This window comes from Aquila chrysaetos, chromosome 3, assembly GCF_900496995.4.
Source record: "Aquila chrysaetos chrysaetos chromosome 3, bAquChr1.4, whole genome shotgun sequence".
Classification (NCBI taxonomy): Eukaryota; Metazoa; Chordata; class Aves; order Accipitriformes; family Accipitridae; genus Aquila; species Aquila chrysaetos.
The window spans coordinates 1,939,407-1,953,733 of record NC_044006.1 but is presented as its reverse complement, the minus strand read 5'-3'; the positions used below and the strand labels follow the sequence as shown (position 1 = coordinate 1,953,733).

The 14,327-nt window shown below is 58.9% G+C and overlaps 1 protein-coding gene across 11 annotated transcripts in view; it reads left to right on the top strand.

The window, feature by feature from the left end:
- Positions 1 to 13,628, top strand: part of ZNF512B (zinc finger protein 512B) — a 36,450-nt gene extending 22,822 nt beyond the window's left edge. For all 11 annotated transcript variants that reach the window (XM_030008641.2, XM_030008640.2, XM_030008642.2 and 8 more), the window contains 4 exons: positions 4,912 to 5,013; positions 6,042 to 6,104; positions 8,448 to 8,546; positions 8,896 to 13,628. In XM_030008641.2, coding sequence (XP_029864501.1) covers positions 4,912 to 5,013; positions 6,042 to 6,104; positions 8,448 to 8,546; positions 8,896 to 9,189 — 558 coding nt within the window. In that variant the 3' untranslated portion in view covers positions 9,190 to 13,628. The remainder of the gene's footprint in view (positions 1 to 4,911; positions 5,014 to 6,041; positions 6,105 to 8,447; positions 8,547 to 8,895) is intronic.
- Positions 13,629 to 14,327: the final 699 nt, after the last annotated feature.

The following is a 14,327-nucleotide window of genomic DNA, read 5'->3' as shown; positions in this document are numbered from 1 at the left end:
TCTTGTGTTCAGAGTCCAATCGTTTAAGTTTAATTGAGCCCCATCACAGCACTAAAAAACAAAGAGAATTGCTGTGGGGTTGGCGGAAGCAGGTTTGCATTGAAGATGAGCAAGGGGGGAGTTGGACCGGCTCCCAGGTGGCAAAACAAGGCTCTTGGCCTGAAGGATTGGGACCTCGGGCCCTGCACTGGCTGCTCTCCCCAGCTGTGCTGGCTGTGTGTCGCACAGATGGATTTCAGAGGAGGTCAGTGCAGTGGGCAAATACGTATGTAGCTGTGAGTGTGCCTGCGGGTACGTCTTGCAGTGACTGTCACGTTCCCTTGACAACACTCTAAAATATTATCTGTTGAGTCTATGACATTTTTCTTGACGAGCGATGCTGGAAGGAAGTGGGAGGCAGGTTCTGCCCGGGGAGGCTGGTGGGAGCTTGCTGACTTCAGCACACTTTGTGCTGCTCTGCTGAGCAGCATCTTGCATCGCTCAGGACTGGTCTACGTTTACAAGTTGCTTCAGTTCAGGGTGTGGAAAAAAAACCTCCCAGCTGCGAGCAACTCAAACACACCAGCAAGTGCCCAGTTTGACCCTGTTACAGCCCCCAAAATAGCCCTTCCCTCAGAACTGGCTTCAGCCTTGCTGGCAGGACAGCTTTGTGGCGGGTCCAGCCCCAGGCAGCGTGGGAGGCTCGGAGGAGTGGGCAGTATCCCCACGTCCCCATGCTACCGCCCCACCGAGCACGCGTGGTGGCCGTCCCTCAAAGGGAGCTGACAACCCAGAGCCACCGGAGCGGCAGAAAGACAAACGCCAGTTAATCGTGACCAGGACAGTAGGACAAATGGTTCCCAGAAGAGCTGCCACGCCATCGCTTCTTCTTCCCACGGGCTGTATCCAGCCAGTGGGAGTATGCTGCGGGGCCCGCAGGCCCCCTCACTGACTTGGACCTGGAGAAAGGTGGGATGTCAGGGATCGGCAGCAGATTTCAACTGCTCCTGCACCATCTCAGCAAGACCTGGGGATTTCCAGGGTCCTGGAGGAATGGACGCTTCCCAGCTCCGGTCTGTAACCAGTGATGGCTGGATGCCCCCACGCTTGCTGCAGCACAGGACCCACTCCATCCCCGGGCTCTCCAGTTATCCGCCACAGTCCCAGCAGTCAAAATTGATTTCAAGGGAGCTGATGGAGAAAGCCACCCTTTCTCTCCATCCCTTTTCCAGGCAGCAAAGCTTTTCCGCAGGGGCAGGCAAGCAGCTCCTTAGCAAGCCGATGGGATATGGGGGTTTGCAGACTCCCGGCAGGCACGACCCCGCTGCAGCCCCTGCACCGTGGCCTGCCCTCGTGGCCATGTGGCAGCTGGTCCCGGCCGGGGAGAGGGACGTTGGGTTTGGATCCCGTTGGTGGCCCGCGGTGGGATGCGTTTGCCTTTCCCCGGGAGAATGGATTCTTTCGCACCAAAGCAATGGCATTAGAATAAACGATTGCTGCTCGATCCCAGGCCCTGCGCTGCCTTCATTCTGCACTAACCAAATCCAGCATTTCTAAATATACACTGGAGTCTTATTTTCTCGCTCCGATCTTTATTTGCCTCTGGATAAGCTGAAACAGATGGGGTGTTTCACAACGGCCGCTTGCTGGGGATGTCAGATGGGGAAGGGCACACCCCTGCTGCTTTTCTGGGAAAAATCCCTTTTCCAGAAGCTCCATGAAGATGATGCTGCTCCTCCGACCCTTCTCTGGCCTTTGCTGGGGCCATCGCCTGCCTGTGAGCAGTCTCGGGGCTGCCACAGAAGGAACAAGAGGCCGGCAGGTTCCCAGCTCGGTGGCACGGGCAGGCGGTGGTGGGCTCTGGGATCTGGCGGGGAATGATGCCCTTACCCGTTTTGGAGGCTGGACTGAGAGAAACAGCCTCTTCGAGCAGAGGGAAGAGGCATCTAAGAGGTGAGAGGGGAGAAAACATGGTGGAAATCCCACAGTTGCATGGTGTGATGCTTTCCCTGTAGAGCTCGAGGTGGGCTTGCTTGTTTCGAGGTGCTTTGTGCCAGAGGTGGTGGTGGGCTTCTGCAGCCCAGACAGCCGCCGTGCCACACAGGGAGGGATGCAGAACTCCTCCGTGGAGTGCAAGAGCATCCCGTTCGGCTTCCCATGGCTCGGGGTCTGGGTGTTGCTGCAGGGCTGGGGGCAGCCATGGAGGCTGCACATCCCCGTGGATGGGGGTGCTGGGGGTCCGGAGTGAAGGGCTGCTGTAGGCCAGTCATAAAGCTAAAAGGGAAAAGTCATCTCCAGGCTTGAGTTTTCAAGAAAACCCCATCCTGGAACCAGGATAAATTCCAGAGCACAAGAGCCTGGCTCGGGTTTGTCCCCCAAAACAATGGCCTTGCAATCCGTGTGGGAGCCAGGCTGAGCCCTGCAGACTCATGTCACTGGTGGGCCAAACCGGATCCCACCTCCGGCTGCGGACCCAGAGCTTGGCAGGGCCGAGTCCATCCTCCGTCCCCTTGCTCAGCAGCACCGGCGTGATGTGACCCAGCCACCCGGAGCCGTGTATGGGACCCGGCTGCCGGCCAGCACCCCTGGGTGTGTTTTGGCTTCGCCTCCCGGATGGCATCAGCCGTGGTTTCTGCAGGGCAATGGGAGAGCCGTGCCTCACGCTGGGGACCTCGGTAAGGCTTCCAGGGGAGCTTGTTGGCCAGGGCCGAGGCAGCCTGCATGGTTCTCATTTACTGCGATATATTTTGGGGAAGGGGAGAGCTGTCTAGGGAGCGGAGAGGATTGAAATATGAAAGTTTAATTAAATAAAACCGTCAGTCAAAGAAAACAAGCCTTCCCACCCCAGCATCCTTCGACTGTTCAGAAGAGATGGGCTGCGGCCAAATCCAGTTGTAGTCGTTTAATGATTTGGCCATGAAGATTTTCACTTACAGGCTGTTTGAGGAAAATAAATGGAAAAAAAAAAAAAATATTCCATGCCTGGGGCTCCCTCTTAATAGAGACATAAAGATGACTTTGACATTCCCAGAACCGCAGCGCCCCAGGAAGACATGGGATTTGCATGTTATTGTGCAGGGCTGTTGGAGGAGAGCGGGGAGGGATTTTTCTCTGGAGTGGGAAGCCGGAGCAGCAGAGTCCGCATCTCTGAACATCCCCCCTCATCTCCTCCCCGGGGACGCGTGGAGGGAGAGGTTGTTGCTGGGGCTGTGTGCGGTTACTGTTAATGTTTGCTCATTCATGGGATTGATTGGTTTTTAATTAAGGAGGCCGTTTGGCATCCCAGCTCTCAGTATCAATGGCAAAAAGGGACTCCTGTGTTCTTCCCTGGAGGTGGCATTGCCTTCCCCGGGCAGGGGACCAAGCAGTTGGTAGATGCACCATCCCAGAGCTTCAAAGAGTTCTGCTGGCATCTCCCCCAGCCGCGAAGCACGACAGAATAGCAGCATGCTGGGGCTCGGGGGATTTTTCCACATCCGTCCTTACCAGCGTTCATAGCGTTTTGCAAGACCCTTTGCCCCTGCCCCTCGCACGGAGCCCAGCTCTCCCCTTCTCCTCTGCGCGTGCCCCGCCACGTGCCGAGGTGGGGGCTGCGGGGACTTGTGGATCGCTTATATTTGAGTGGAAACGAGCGGTTGGAGCCTGAGCCCTCCACATCCCGAGCCATCCACATCCCAAGCCCTCGGTGGGAGCTCCCCTTTGCAGGGAGGTTTGGGGGCAGCCTGTTCTGGGGAGCTGGGCAAAGGCAAATTCACAGCTTTATCAGCACGTTCAGGGAAAATCACAGCTGGAAAAGAAATCCAGCCAGCTGCCTCCCCGCCATGTCAGAACCATGAGCCTTGGGTCCCAAGGGCACATTTCAAAAACAGAGCCTGGGTTTGCACCTCTCTGTGAGCACTATTTGGCTATGCATCCTCCCCGGCCAGCGCGGATGCATTGATGCAGCCGTGCCCCACGCTCGGAGATGCCCACGGAGAGCAGCACGTGCTCAGGTACCCGCGCCTGTACGGTGCCACGTGCGAGCTCACCCAGCCTTGCTCCGACTCGGGGCAAGTTTGGGGCTTGGGACCCAAGCAACATCGATCGGTTCTAGCAGAGCTGGCTGGGTTGGGATGGGAGTTGTGGTCGTGCAGCAGGCAGGCAGGCAGCTCAGATTGCAGGCAGAGCAGCCCCGTGTCCCCTGCGGACCTTGGCACGATGGCAGGCAGAGACCAGCCCCGCAGGTAGGGCCAGGCGCGGCGGGTCCGGAGGCACGGAGATGCCGCAGCTGCGTTTGCTTGTGCTGAACATGCAGAAACGGAGTTGGGAAGGCCGGCCCGCTATGCTAAACCTCAAAGTCGCTAATAAAGCAGTAATTAAAAGCACTTGGAAAGAGCAGGCCTGCCAGAAGGAGAGGCAGAGACACAAGAGCCTTTCATTGTTTAACGGGTTGTGCCCATTCATCGGTGGAAGGCAGCCATGGAGGCTCTTGGCGTCCGTCCCCTCTGCCCAGCGTGCAGGGTTGTTTATTCTCCTGGTTATGAAACGCGGCAGAAGGGCCGCGCCGACATGATGCACCGAAAACACCAGGTCCGGGCCTGGGCCCGCGACGGGGCACGCACCCGGGAGTGGGAGCAGGAGCCTCTCCTCTCCGGTTTGCCAGCACCGCGTGGAGGTGGCTGCAGTGCCAGGGGCTCCAGCCCTGCTCCTCGCCCGCAGCCACCCCCCAGCCCGGCTGCTGCCTCGCCGATGGCACCGCAGCGGGCAGAGCCACCCCACCGCTGTGCGGTGCCGGCGGGTGGGAGATGACATCTCTGGGGGAAGCCTCCCCGCTAGTTTTCAGCTCCGATTCACTTCTCCTGGTGGGGGGAAAGACCCATGTGAAGAGCGAGGACTCCACCAAGGACCGGACTGGTGTGTGCCGCTCTGCTAATCGTCTTCTATTGTTTGCAGCTCAATTACACCCGACCGGGGCTTCCAAAGCTCAATCCGAGGCTGCTGGAAAACTGGAAGAACGAAGTGAAGGAGAAGGGCCGCATCAACTGTCCCAACAACGTAAGAACGTCTCTGTTCTTCTCCGGGCTGGCTGGTCTCAGTCTGCAGGAGGAAGGGGAGAGGTTTGGGGGCAGAAACCCACCAAAACCAGGTTCTTTTTGGGCCCGAGACGAAGCTAGCAGTGATGCTCAGACCCTCGTTTCACTCCTCTCCCTGGGGTTGCTGCCATGCCTGGTTGACGCATGTCCGACCTTTGGGACCCTCCTGGTGTGCTCGAACCACCGGGCTTGGGGACCGGACCACCCTCTCCCCCGGTGCCCTTGAGCTGACAGTTCAGCATTGCCCAATTCGGGCTCTGGAGCTGCCTTTGGGAAGCTCCCGAGGTCCGGACGGGGCAAAGGCTGCGCGCTTTGTGCTCGAGAGCCTTTTTATGCAGAGAACCTGCTTTTCCCAGAGCAAAGCTGGAGCTGGTTTTAAGCCATTCTTTTTAAAGCCCTGTGACAGGCAAAGACCTCGGGGACATGGTGCGTGTGCTTCATCTTGCTGTAAAATGCAGCCTTGGCCTGAGCTGGCAGGGAGGTGAACTCCACCCTCGTGCTGGGCCATTGATTTATCATCTGAAACAAAGCCTTGCTAATGGGAGTTTTGAACGAGGCTGTTACCACAAGGCCGGGGGAGACACGCTGGCTAATTAATGTCATACACAGGCACTTTGAAAAGACGTTGCTCAGAAACTGGTCATGCTGCTGCCCGGGTGATTTCTCTTCTCCGTTAAGCGTCTGCTGTGGCTCCAAGAACTCCTGTAGCCCAGCAGGACCTCCCGACTGTTCACAAATGTACGTTTTTCATGGAGACATTTAGGGGAGACATTTTTCAGCCTGTTGCAGAGGGATGTGGCCACATGACTCCCATTAGCACTAATAGGAAACGTGTGACCAGAGCCCTCCGCGTCTCACAGAGCATTAACCTCACGCTGCTTAGCCTGGACCGGTGGCCTTGCTGGCACAGCGGGCTCCTGGCCCCGGCACAGATGAAGGCACGGAGACGAGGGGGGATCGTGGCAAACCCTGCTTTGTTTCTTCCCGCAGTGCTGTGAAGCCATTTACTCCAGCGTCTCGGGGCTGAAAGCTCACCTGGCCAACTGCAACAAGGTAGGTCCCTCCTTTTACAGCCTCGGCTCAGAGGTGGGGTTGGGTTTTGGTTTTCTCTCCCCCCTGGCTTGTTTGGAAGCAACAGGCCAAGGGGCGATGGCACAGGTTAAAGGATCATGGCTGCTGGGAGGGCTGGCCAAGCAATGCCCCTGCCCATTGAATTGTCACCGCTCAGCCCATTGTCACACCATCCTGGTCCGGCCGCTCACTCTCAGCACCATCCTCCTGGGCAGGATCAAACCCACAGGCACGGGCAGATGAAGGCAGAGAGGCTCGAGCTGAGCAGATACTGATGGAGGGGATTTAGCTACCACCCCAGCCTTGGAGGAGAGGTCTTGCAACGCAAATGTCTCACCCAAGAGCCCAGACCTCTAACACACCAAGTGCCTCAGAGTCGGAGCAGCGGGAGCAAGCCTGCCTGCCTCGTATCCTCCCACCTCGGCGTCCCCGTCCTGCAGCCCGTGCCCAGGTTAGTTCCTGCAGCCCCTGAGTTGTTCATGAGCCCTCGGCTACCCAGCGTGGCCAGCACCTCACAGGCAGCCATGCATCAACCACAGCAGCTCAGAGCCAGGGAGCTGCGTTTTGGAAGCTGAACGTTTCCCAAGGCAGATGGGAATTGGGAGTCTTTCTCCATTGATTTGGGCAGCCCTGCAGCCCCTCTGGAAGCCCAGCAGCTTCCCCAGCTGGAGGGATGCTGGTGCGGTGCCTCCTGGGGATGGAGCTGAGGCTGGAAGAGGCGGCCGGTCTGTGCAGAGACCAGTGCCCTCTCGCTCGATAGAGCAGCAACGCTGCCGGCTGCAGTGAGCTCCGGTGGCCCGCAGCTGCCACAGGGGAGGGATGGGGAGCTCAGCGTAGGTCCCTCAAATTGGAACTGAGTAAGAGCTGGTAAAGCTTTATACCCTGAAACGTTTCCAGCTGCAGCTTCCATTGAATGGAGCTTCCAGGAGGCAGCTCCAATACATACCCCGTGGTTATTAAAAACACAAACTCCCGCGCTCCTCCAACACTAGCTGGAACATCAACCCTTAATGAGATCATTTAGAAAATGGGCTACAGAGATCGGGCAGAAGAAGCTGTATTTATGCAGGATGAAAGTGCAAACACAGGAGACTAGGGCAGTTCCTTTGCTAGGCTGCAGCAAACGGTCTCTGAGAGAAAACGGAGCCATTTTCTGTCTGGTTCCGTGCACAGAAAGCAGCCAGGTGTTTGCACGAGCATTTTCTTTAACTGCAGAGCTGCACCCTCCAGGTCTGGTGAGTCCAGCATAGTCAGGGCTGGGTGTTGGGGGTCAGCACTGGGAGAGTTTGCTGCTTTGTGTCCCCCACACGCTGCCGTCAGCAGGACTCTCGCCCTTACAGAGGATTTAGTTTTGCAATGGATACATGCACCACCAAATCTGGAGTAAATCGCAGCCCTTCCTGAGCTGGCCTGTGATTTCTGCTGTAAAATCCTGCAGGATTGGTTGAAGTACATCAAGCCTTACCAAGAGAGGAGGTTGCTCCCAGGCAACACCCCATCCTCAGTCGGGACTGATGCACCAAGGTGATTTTTGCATGAGTATTTCTGAAGCCAGTCTGCAGCGAGCCAGGCCTACCCGTGTCCTGCCTGTCGTCCGAAATGAAAGACCTGTCTAACTCCAGATTTACAGCACAGAGTCAGCTATGGAGAAATTCCCAGGGAGCATATATATCGCCTGGAGGGGCCCATCCATAAACCCCTCATCAATAGAGAGCACATTATCTCCCCTGTGCCATGAACTACGGCAGAGCCGGGAGATCAGTCATCCCCACAAGGGCTCTAATGACAGAAATCCAGCAGTCGCTGTGTCTCTTTGACAGCATAAAAGGAAAATTAGGTGAGTCTGTTGGACATAAATTAGATGGCGGTTCAATCCCAGGAGATCGCAAATCTGCTGACAGTGAGGAAATGGGGCGGTTGGCCCCATCAGCCTCCTGCACACCCGGGGACACACACGGCGTCGGTGCTAACAACTGGTGTTGGGGATGCACAGGCAGCAAAATCTGCCACTCGCTGCCCTCCGAGTATCTAGGACCCAGCACTTTGAGGCCTGGCACCAATGCCATGACAGCTGCTACCACCAACGCTGCAGCGGCACAACCGGCACAGGATGAAATTGAGAGCAGAAGATGCGGCTGTGAGCTCCCAGACCGAGGGCTGGCCAAGATCTGGTGGTTTAGAAATGAGCATTTATTTTCTGTTGCTTCAAGGTTCAAACATCAACCTTCCTTCATGGGGTGGGGGGAGCAGGGCCGGGGGGGGAGCCACACTTCCAGGGCATTTTTGGCTCTGCTTGGGGCTGCAGGAGGATGCTCTGTCTTGCAGGGGGACCATTCAGTGGGCAAGTACCGCTGCCTCCTGTGCCAGAAGGAGTTCAGCTCTGAGAGCGGAGTCAAGTACCACATCATCAAGGCTCATTCAGAGGTAAGGAAATGGCTGGGGCTGGTCCGGGCTGGTCCCTGCTCCAACGCGCCCATCCTCGGGCTGCCCCGCTCCATCCATCCGTGTCTGCCAAGAGCGGAGCAGAACAGCTCGCAGCAGCATCAGCAGTGCTGTGACATTCTGGGGGGGACCTCCCTGTCCCCCTTTGGGTCCCCGACACCCCCAGGCTGGTTGCAGCTGCTCAGCGCCAGCCAGCTTGTCCTCGGGGAAGTGATGCCAGCGGGACGTGGGGTGGTCCAGGCTGGGGCAGGCGAGGCATGGGCTGTGCGTGCCGGTGCCGGTGCCTGGCCCCAGGATGGTCACTAACCCCCGTGTCACCCTGCGGACACAGAACTGGTTCCGAACCTCCGCAGAGGCCAGCCGGAAAAAGAAAAGCAGGGAACAGCTTTCTTCCAGCAAAGAGGAGAAAAAGAAAAGCACAAGCGGGAAGAAAAGGGGGAGGAAACCCAAGGAGAGGCCTCCTGAAATGTCCCCGAAGGGCAGAGAGAGCGTGGCAGCAAAGACTAATCACAAGAAAACCCTCGAGCACTGGGAAGGCTCCCGAGGCAGCCCCGACGGGGACGAGCGTGTCCCCAAGCCCCCAAGCCAGCGGAAGGGGGGAGCCAGTAAGATGCCTGAGAAATGAGCAGCTCAGAGACTCGTCTCCGAGGATTTGTTTACAGCCCAGGGTAACAGGGTGGGGGTCTCTCCCGGTTTTCTGTCCCCCTCATCCCACCTCCCCCCCCCCCCTCCACTCACCCCCTTTTTACAAAAAAAAAAAAAAAAAAAAAAAAAAAAAGAGACAGAAAATACCAATTAACCACTTTAAACAAGTCACGGACCTTGTTTCACACTGGAAAACAAAGAGGATCAAGGAAGCTGGACCGTTCTCCACCCCCTGCCCATGTACATACCCCCCTGCCCGACGGGACCCTGCTGCCTTCCCCCTCCTCCCATGACTTCCCTTCTTACTCCCTGCACCAAACTGGTGACGCTTGAGCGAAAGAAAAGTGCAATAGCAGCAGGGTCCCCTTGGACGGGGTCTCTCTGCGGCTGTGTGCCGGGGCAGGGGGCTGCCCGTGGCGGTGCTGCCTGCTGCCTGCCCGTCCGGGCAGCCTCCGGTGGGCTCCAGCCTCCCGGTGCAGGCAGCACCTGCATCCCTGCTCCCAGGACGATGTTTCCAAAGATGTTTGACCCATGCAAGCGGCCGGGCAGGGGCAGAGGGACAGCAGGGTCTGGCAGTGGATACTGGGGGGGTCCTGGTCACTCTAGCCCCGCAGCCTCGGGCCGAGAGGGGATATGTTTTGGCAGGGACCGGCTCGGTGCAGGGGTTTGACTCGGCAGCGCGAGGCACAGGCAGAGGAACGAGCCGGGAGCGTGGCGGGGGTCCGGCAGAGCACCGTCCCGAGACGGCAGGGCTGGCTGTGGCGGCGAGATGGGGTGCGGGAGGTGTGAGCACCCCTGGAAGTCGATGGGAGAGGGGGTTGCTGGAGGACTGGTCAGGTTGAAGGGTTTAACCGAAAGTTGCGGGAATGCTGCGAGCACCGTGGAGCATCGCGGTGAGACCACGGAGGGGGTGCGATGGGGGGAGCTGCGCCCCGGTGCTCAAGTTGTCTTTGCAAGCGTAGCTGGACTCAGAGTCAGAGTGAGCCGGCCACTGTCGAGCTGCCCGACCGGCGGGGGGGGGGGGGGTCCAGCTAGATGAAAAGGTGATTCAGTGTCCCCATTGTGCCCCATCCCAAAGGTGCCGATCGCCCAGGAAGGAGGAATGGGATTTCGGTCACCCAGCTGCAGCCCTGGGAGGTGTGTAACGGGGACAGGGGGGCAGCATCAAGTGACAATCATGGGTCCTGCTTTCGGGCATGTTGCACTCGCCTTGTCCCTCCGGGCTGGGACCCACTGTGGGGTGAGTCTCGGCTCCCCCGAGATGCATCCAAGCCCCCGACCATCTTCCTCGGGGACAGGGAGTCCCTGCACGGCGCGCTGTCCCTTGCTGGTTCTCTTTCCCCGGGCTTTTCTTTGCGTCCGTACTAATATCGTCGTAACACCTCGCTCCGGCCTGGAGGGAACCATCCCCAGACCGGGATGTGTCTGTCTCCAGACAAAAACCAGGCTACCTCGGTCCTTGGGAAACGGGCACGTTTTCTCTCGGTAACAGAACAGAAAACCTTAATTTGATTTTTTTCCCCTGTGCAGAGCCGGGAAGGTGGCGTCGGGGGGGGGGGAGAGCTTCTGCTTTTACTTTTATCAATTAAAACCTCAACCCTCCGTTTCCTTCACTGCTCTTCACCGCCCACTGGAGGCTCAGTATCGTTTCCCTGCTCCGAGGAGCCGCTCAGTAATAATTAACGTCCTTCTCCACTAGCAGGTTATTACAGCCACGGAGGGAGGGAGGGGATGGTAGTGTCTGAAGCCAGGGCAGCTTCTCGGGGGAGCCAGTGCTCCAGCTCCGACCGCGGCTCCCGGCAGCTGGATGCCACCATCTGCATCTCCCGGCACGCTCAGCCGCAAACTGGGCACGTGCCTGCGGGCGAGGGAACCCGCCTGAGCGCTGCTGGTTGCGTCGGCCTTCCGAAGCAATTAGCGGAAAAGCTTAATTAGTCACTGCGGCTCAGCCTGTTGGCCGCTTGCGCTTCATCCGATCTTTGTTTTGATGGTGTCACCGGTACAAATCCTGCCTCCCCAGGGAAGGGAGGAGAGCTTCAGGAGCCATAGGGCCCACGCTCTCAGAGCCGTCTCGGTCTCTGTCACGACGGGGACGTGGGGACACTGTCCTGGGTGACGTTTTGCTGTGCTGAGCCCGAGGGATGGCGGTGGCTGTCTGCAGAGCCCCGTGCTCGCTCGCCGAAGCAATAACCGCTGGAAGGGATGGCGAGGAGGGACCCCCACACCCGAGGAAGGTGCTCAGGCGGTGCTCGGGGGGCACGCCGTGGATGTTGGGGGGGGGTAGGCAGCAGCAGGGGCCCCGGTACAGAGTTTGGCACTGAAATCTCCGCGAAGGGGCAGGGGGAGCCGCTGGATCCCAAAATCTTGTCCCACCATGGGGCAAAGCCCCCGGCAAAGCTTCGTGCCCTGGCCTGGGGAGGGGGGACCCAGGTGGCCCAGGCTGCTGGTTTGGATGTTCACCTTATAATCCCCACCGCCTCCCCTTGGGCATAGCGCAGGGCTCGATTCTCATTAACATGCAATTAATTGGCTTCTCATTGATTAAATTAACAGACAGTACTGTGGTCTGTGCCGAGGGTGAGGCCCAGTTCAGGAGCTCGGCTGGGAGCTGCTCAGGGCAGGGGAAGGGCTGGCTTGGGGGGTCGTTGTGGGCTCCGGCTCGAAACCCATCCCGCTGCTTCAGTAACGAGAGTGTCTGCAAACGAGCGTCCTGGGAGGAGCGAGGGGCAGGAGCGGGGACGGCCGCGGTGGCCTCGCAGGGGTGACACCGTCCCGGAGGGGACCCCAGGGACGGTCTGGGGGGTCTCGGGGCAGGCGATGGGCTCAGGGCAGTGGGGACGGCGGTCCCGGTGCTGGGGCTGTCCCCTGTCACCCTCAGAGCTGGGAGATGCTCCTCACAGCCCCCTGCGAAAGCAGCGCCTTGGTCAAATGGAAATTTTTATGAGCAAGTGAAATCTTCAGGGTTTTTTTTTTTCCCCTTAAAAGGTATTTTTCCCCCAGTAGTCATGACTCAAGAGGAATATGTTCTCCCACCGCCACCTTCTCCATGAGACATCCTTTAGTCTCCTGCTTGTCCAGGGAAGGCTCCGGAGCGATACAGGGAATACCGGCAGCTGCCTGCTCCGCAGCGCGAGAGCTGGCAGGGACGAGCCGCGGTGGCACCGAAGGAGCCCGGCGGGTCGTGCCCGGCGGGTCGTGCCCGGCGGGGTGCTCCCAGCCAGGCAGCAGCCGAAGGGAGAAACTCACCTTAATCTGAGGGGTGGGTGGCAGCTGCGGGGTGAGACGGGGGACGAGCGCGTCCTCTCCCCTTCCGTCCCCTCACCCGCGGGGGTTTGGAGACCCTCGGGTCCGGCAGCGCGGGACCCCCCCCCCCCAGGCCTGGCACCCCCCTGCCCTCTGTGCACCGGCCAGGGGCCTGAGCCACAAGGGTCGTCCCCTGCGGCAGCGGGGAATAACCTACAGTTAATGTAAAGCCCCGCGAAGGGGAGAGGGGTGCTGGGGAGCGGCGGCACGGTGGTACCCCCGCGGTCCCGACCCGCTGCCCGGGGTGCTCGGGGGGGGTCGTTCACGGTAAGTAAATGGGAGCGCGGGGGCTCGGGGCGCAGTGGGGGGCTGCGTGGCGGCTCCTCCGGCTGCGCCCCCGGGTGGCACCGGCCTCTGCAGCACCCTGGGGACCCCGACGCCGTCGCCCCACGGCTCCCGCGCCTCCACCGCTGCGGAGCCCCACCGTCCTGTCGCCCACATCCCCGAGGAAAGGGCTAAACCTCCGGGGGGTCGGGGGGTCGGGGGGGGGCTGCGACCCCCCCGGGAAAACCCCACGGAGCCGTCCTCGAAAGCTTCGATCGCGGGGGGCTGCTGCGGGCAGGGAACCTTCGGCACCGGCGAGTTCGGCTGTGCCACGCCGGCACGGCCACCCGCGCCGGGGCAAGGAGCGAGGGTCCGAGTCCGGCCACGGTGAAGCTGTCCCGGCCCGGAGCATCGCTCGCACCCGTGAACGTTGGGAGCGTTTTGTTCTTTTCTTTCTCTCCTCGTGACACCCATCCCACGGCATATCCGAATGTTTCTCGTCGATGCCAGTTATTAGTGCATAAGTGTATTTTGGGGAAAAAAAGAAAATGGAAAAAAAAAAAAAAAGAATTTTCAATTTATCACTTGTAACCATATATATAAATATATAAATATATATATTAAAAAGTGTTTATTTGCAAAAAATAAAATTGTTTTAACAGTAAACTATCTTATAATAAACTCCCGATTTGTGACGATCTGTTCTTTTGTTAATCATTGACAAATCCTCAGTTGGAGAGTACTGTAACAGCAGCTCTTAACAGCCGCGCCGCCGAGCACCGCGGAGGGGTAACTCGATGTACTGTATGTATTAAAAACAGCTGTATCGAATAAATGTTTATTGATTTTTTATTATTACTATTATCATCGTTATTTTGCAGTTCAGTGGGAGGGTTTGACGCAGGATCGGCCGGGTTTGTCCTTCCTCCGTGGGCGGCTGGTGGTGGCCGAGGAAAACTCCTGGGACGACCCAACTTCGTGCCGGGGATGGAGCGCGTCGTCTTCATCCCAGCGGTGCCCCCAAAGCCGGGGCAGGGTGGCCGGGGCGAGGACCGGCGATGCTTCCCACGCCGGCGCTGGGCACGGCCAGCAATCCCCAGTGCCAGGAGGATCCCCGCTGCCCACAGCCCAATGCCCGGCTGCCCCCACTCCTACGGCAAAAATCCCCCTCCCAAAGCTGCCCCCAATCTGCCCGTCCTCCCATTAAGCAGCACCCAGCATCTCCCAGCCCCAAGGGCCGCATCCAGCATGGGACCTCTCGTCCCCGGGGAGCTCTGCGGGACCCGGGGCACCCCCCCGGCCACCCCGGCATGGGAATAAATCCTCTTCCGCTTCCTAATGTCTTTTTTGGCACCGAACCCAAATAAGCGCCAGATTTAGGCCGATCTCCTTGTTGCTGACCGTTAACCCTGCCTTTCCCGACAGACGGTCTCGGCTCCCCGAGGGCGTGACGGGGACCGCGGGGAGCAGCACTTGCCCCGGCACCCCCCAAACACGCGGCACCACAAACCTCAGCCCCGGGGGACCCCGGGTGCAAGAAGGAAGCACGAT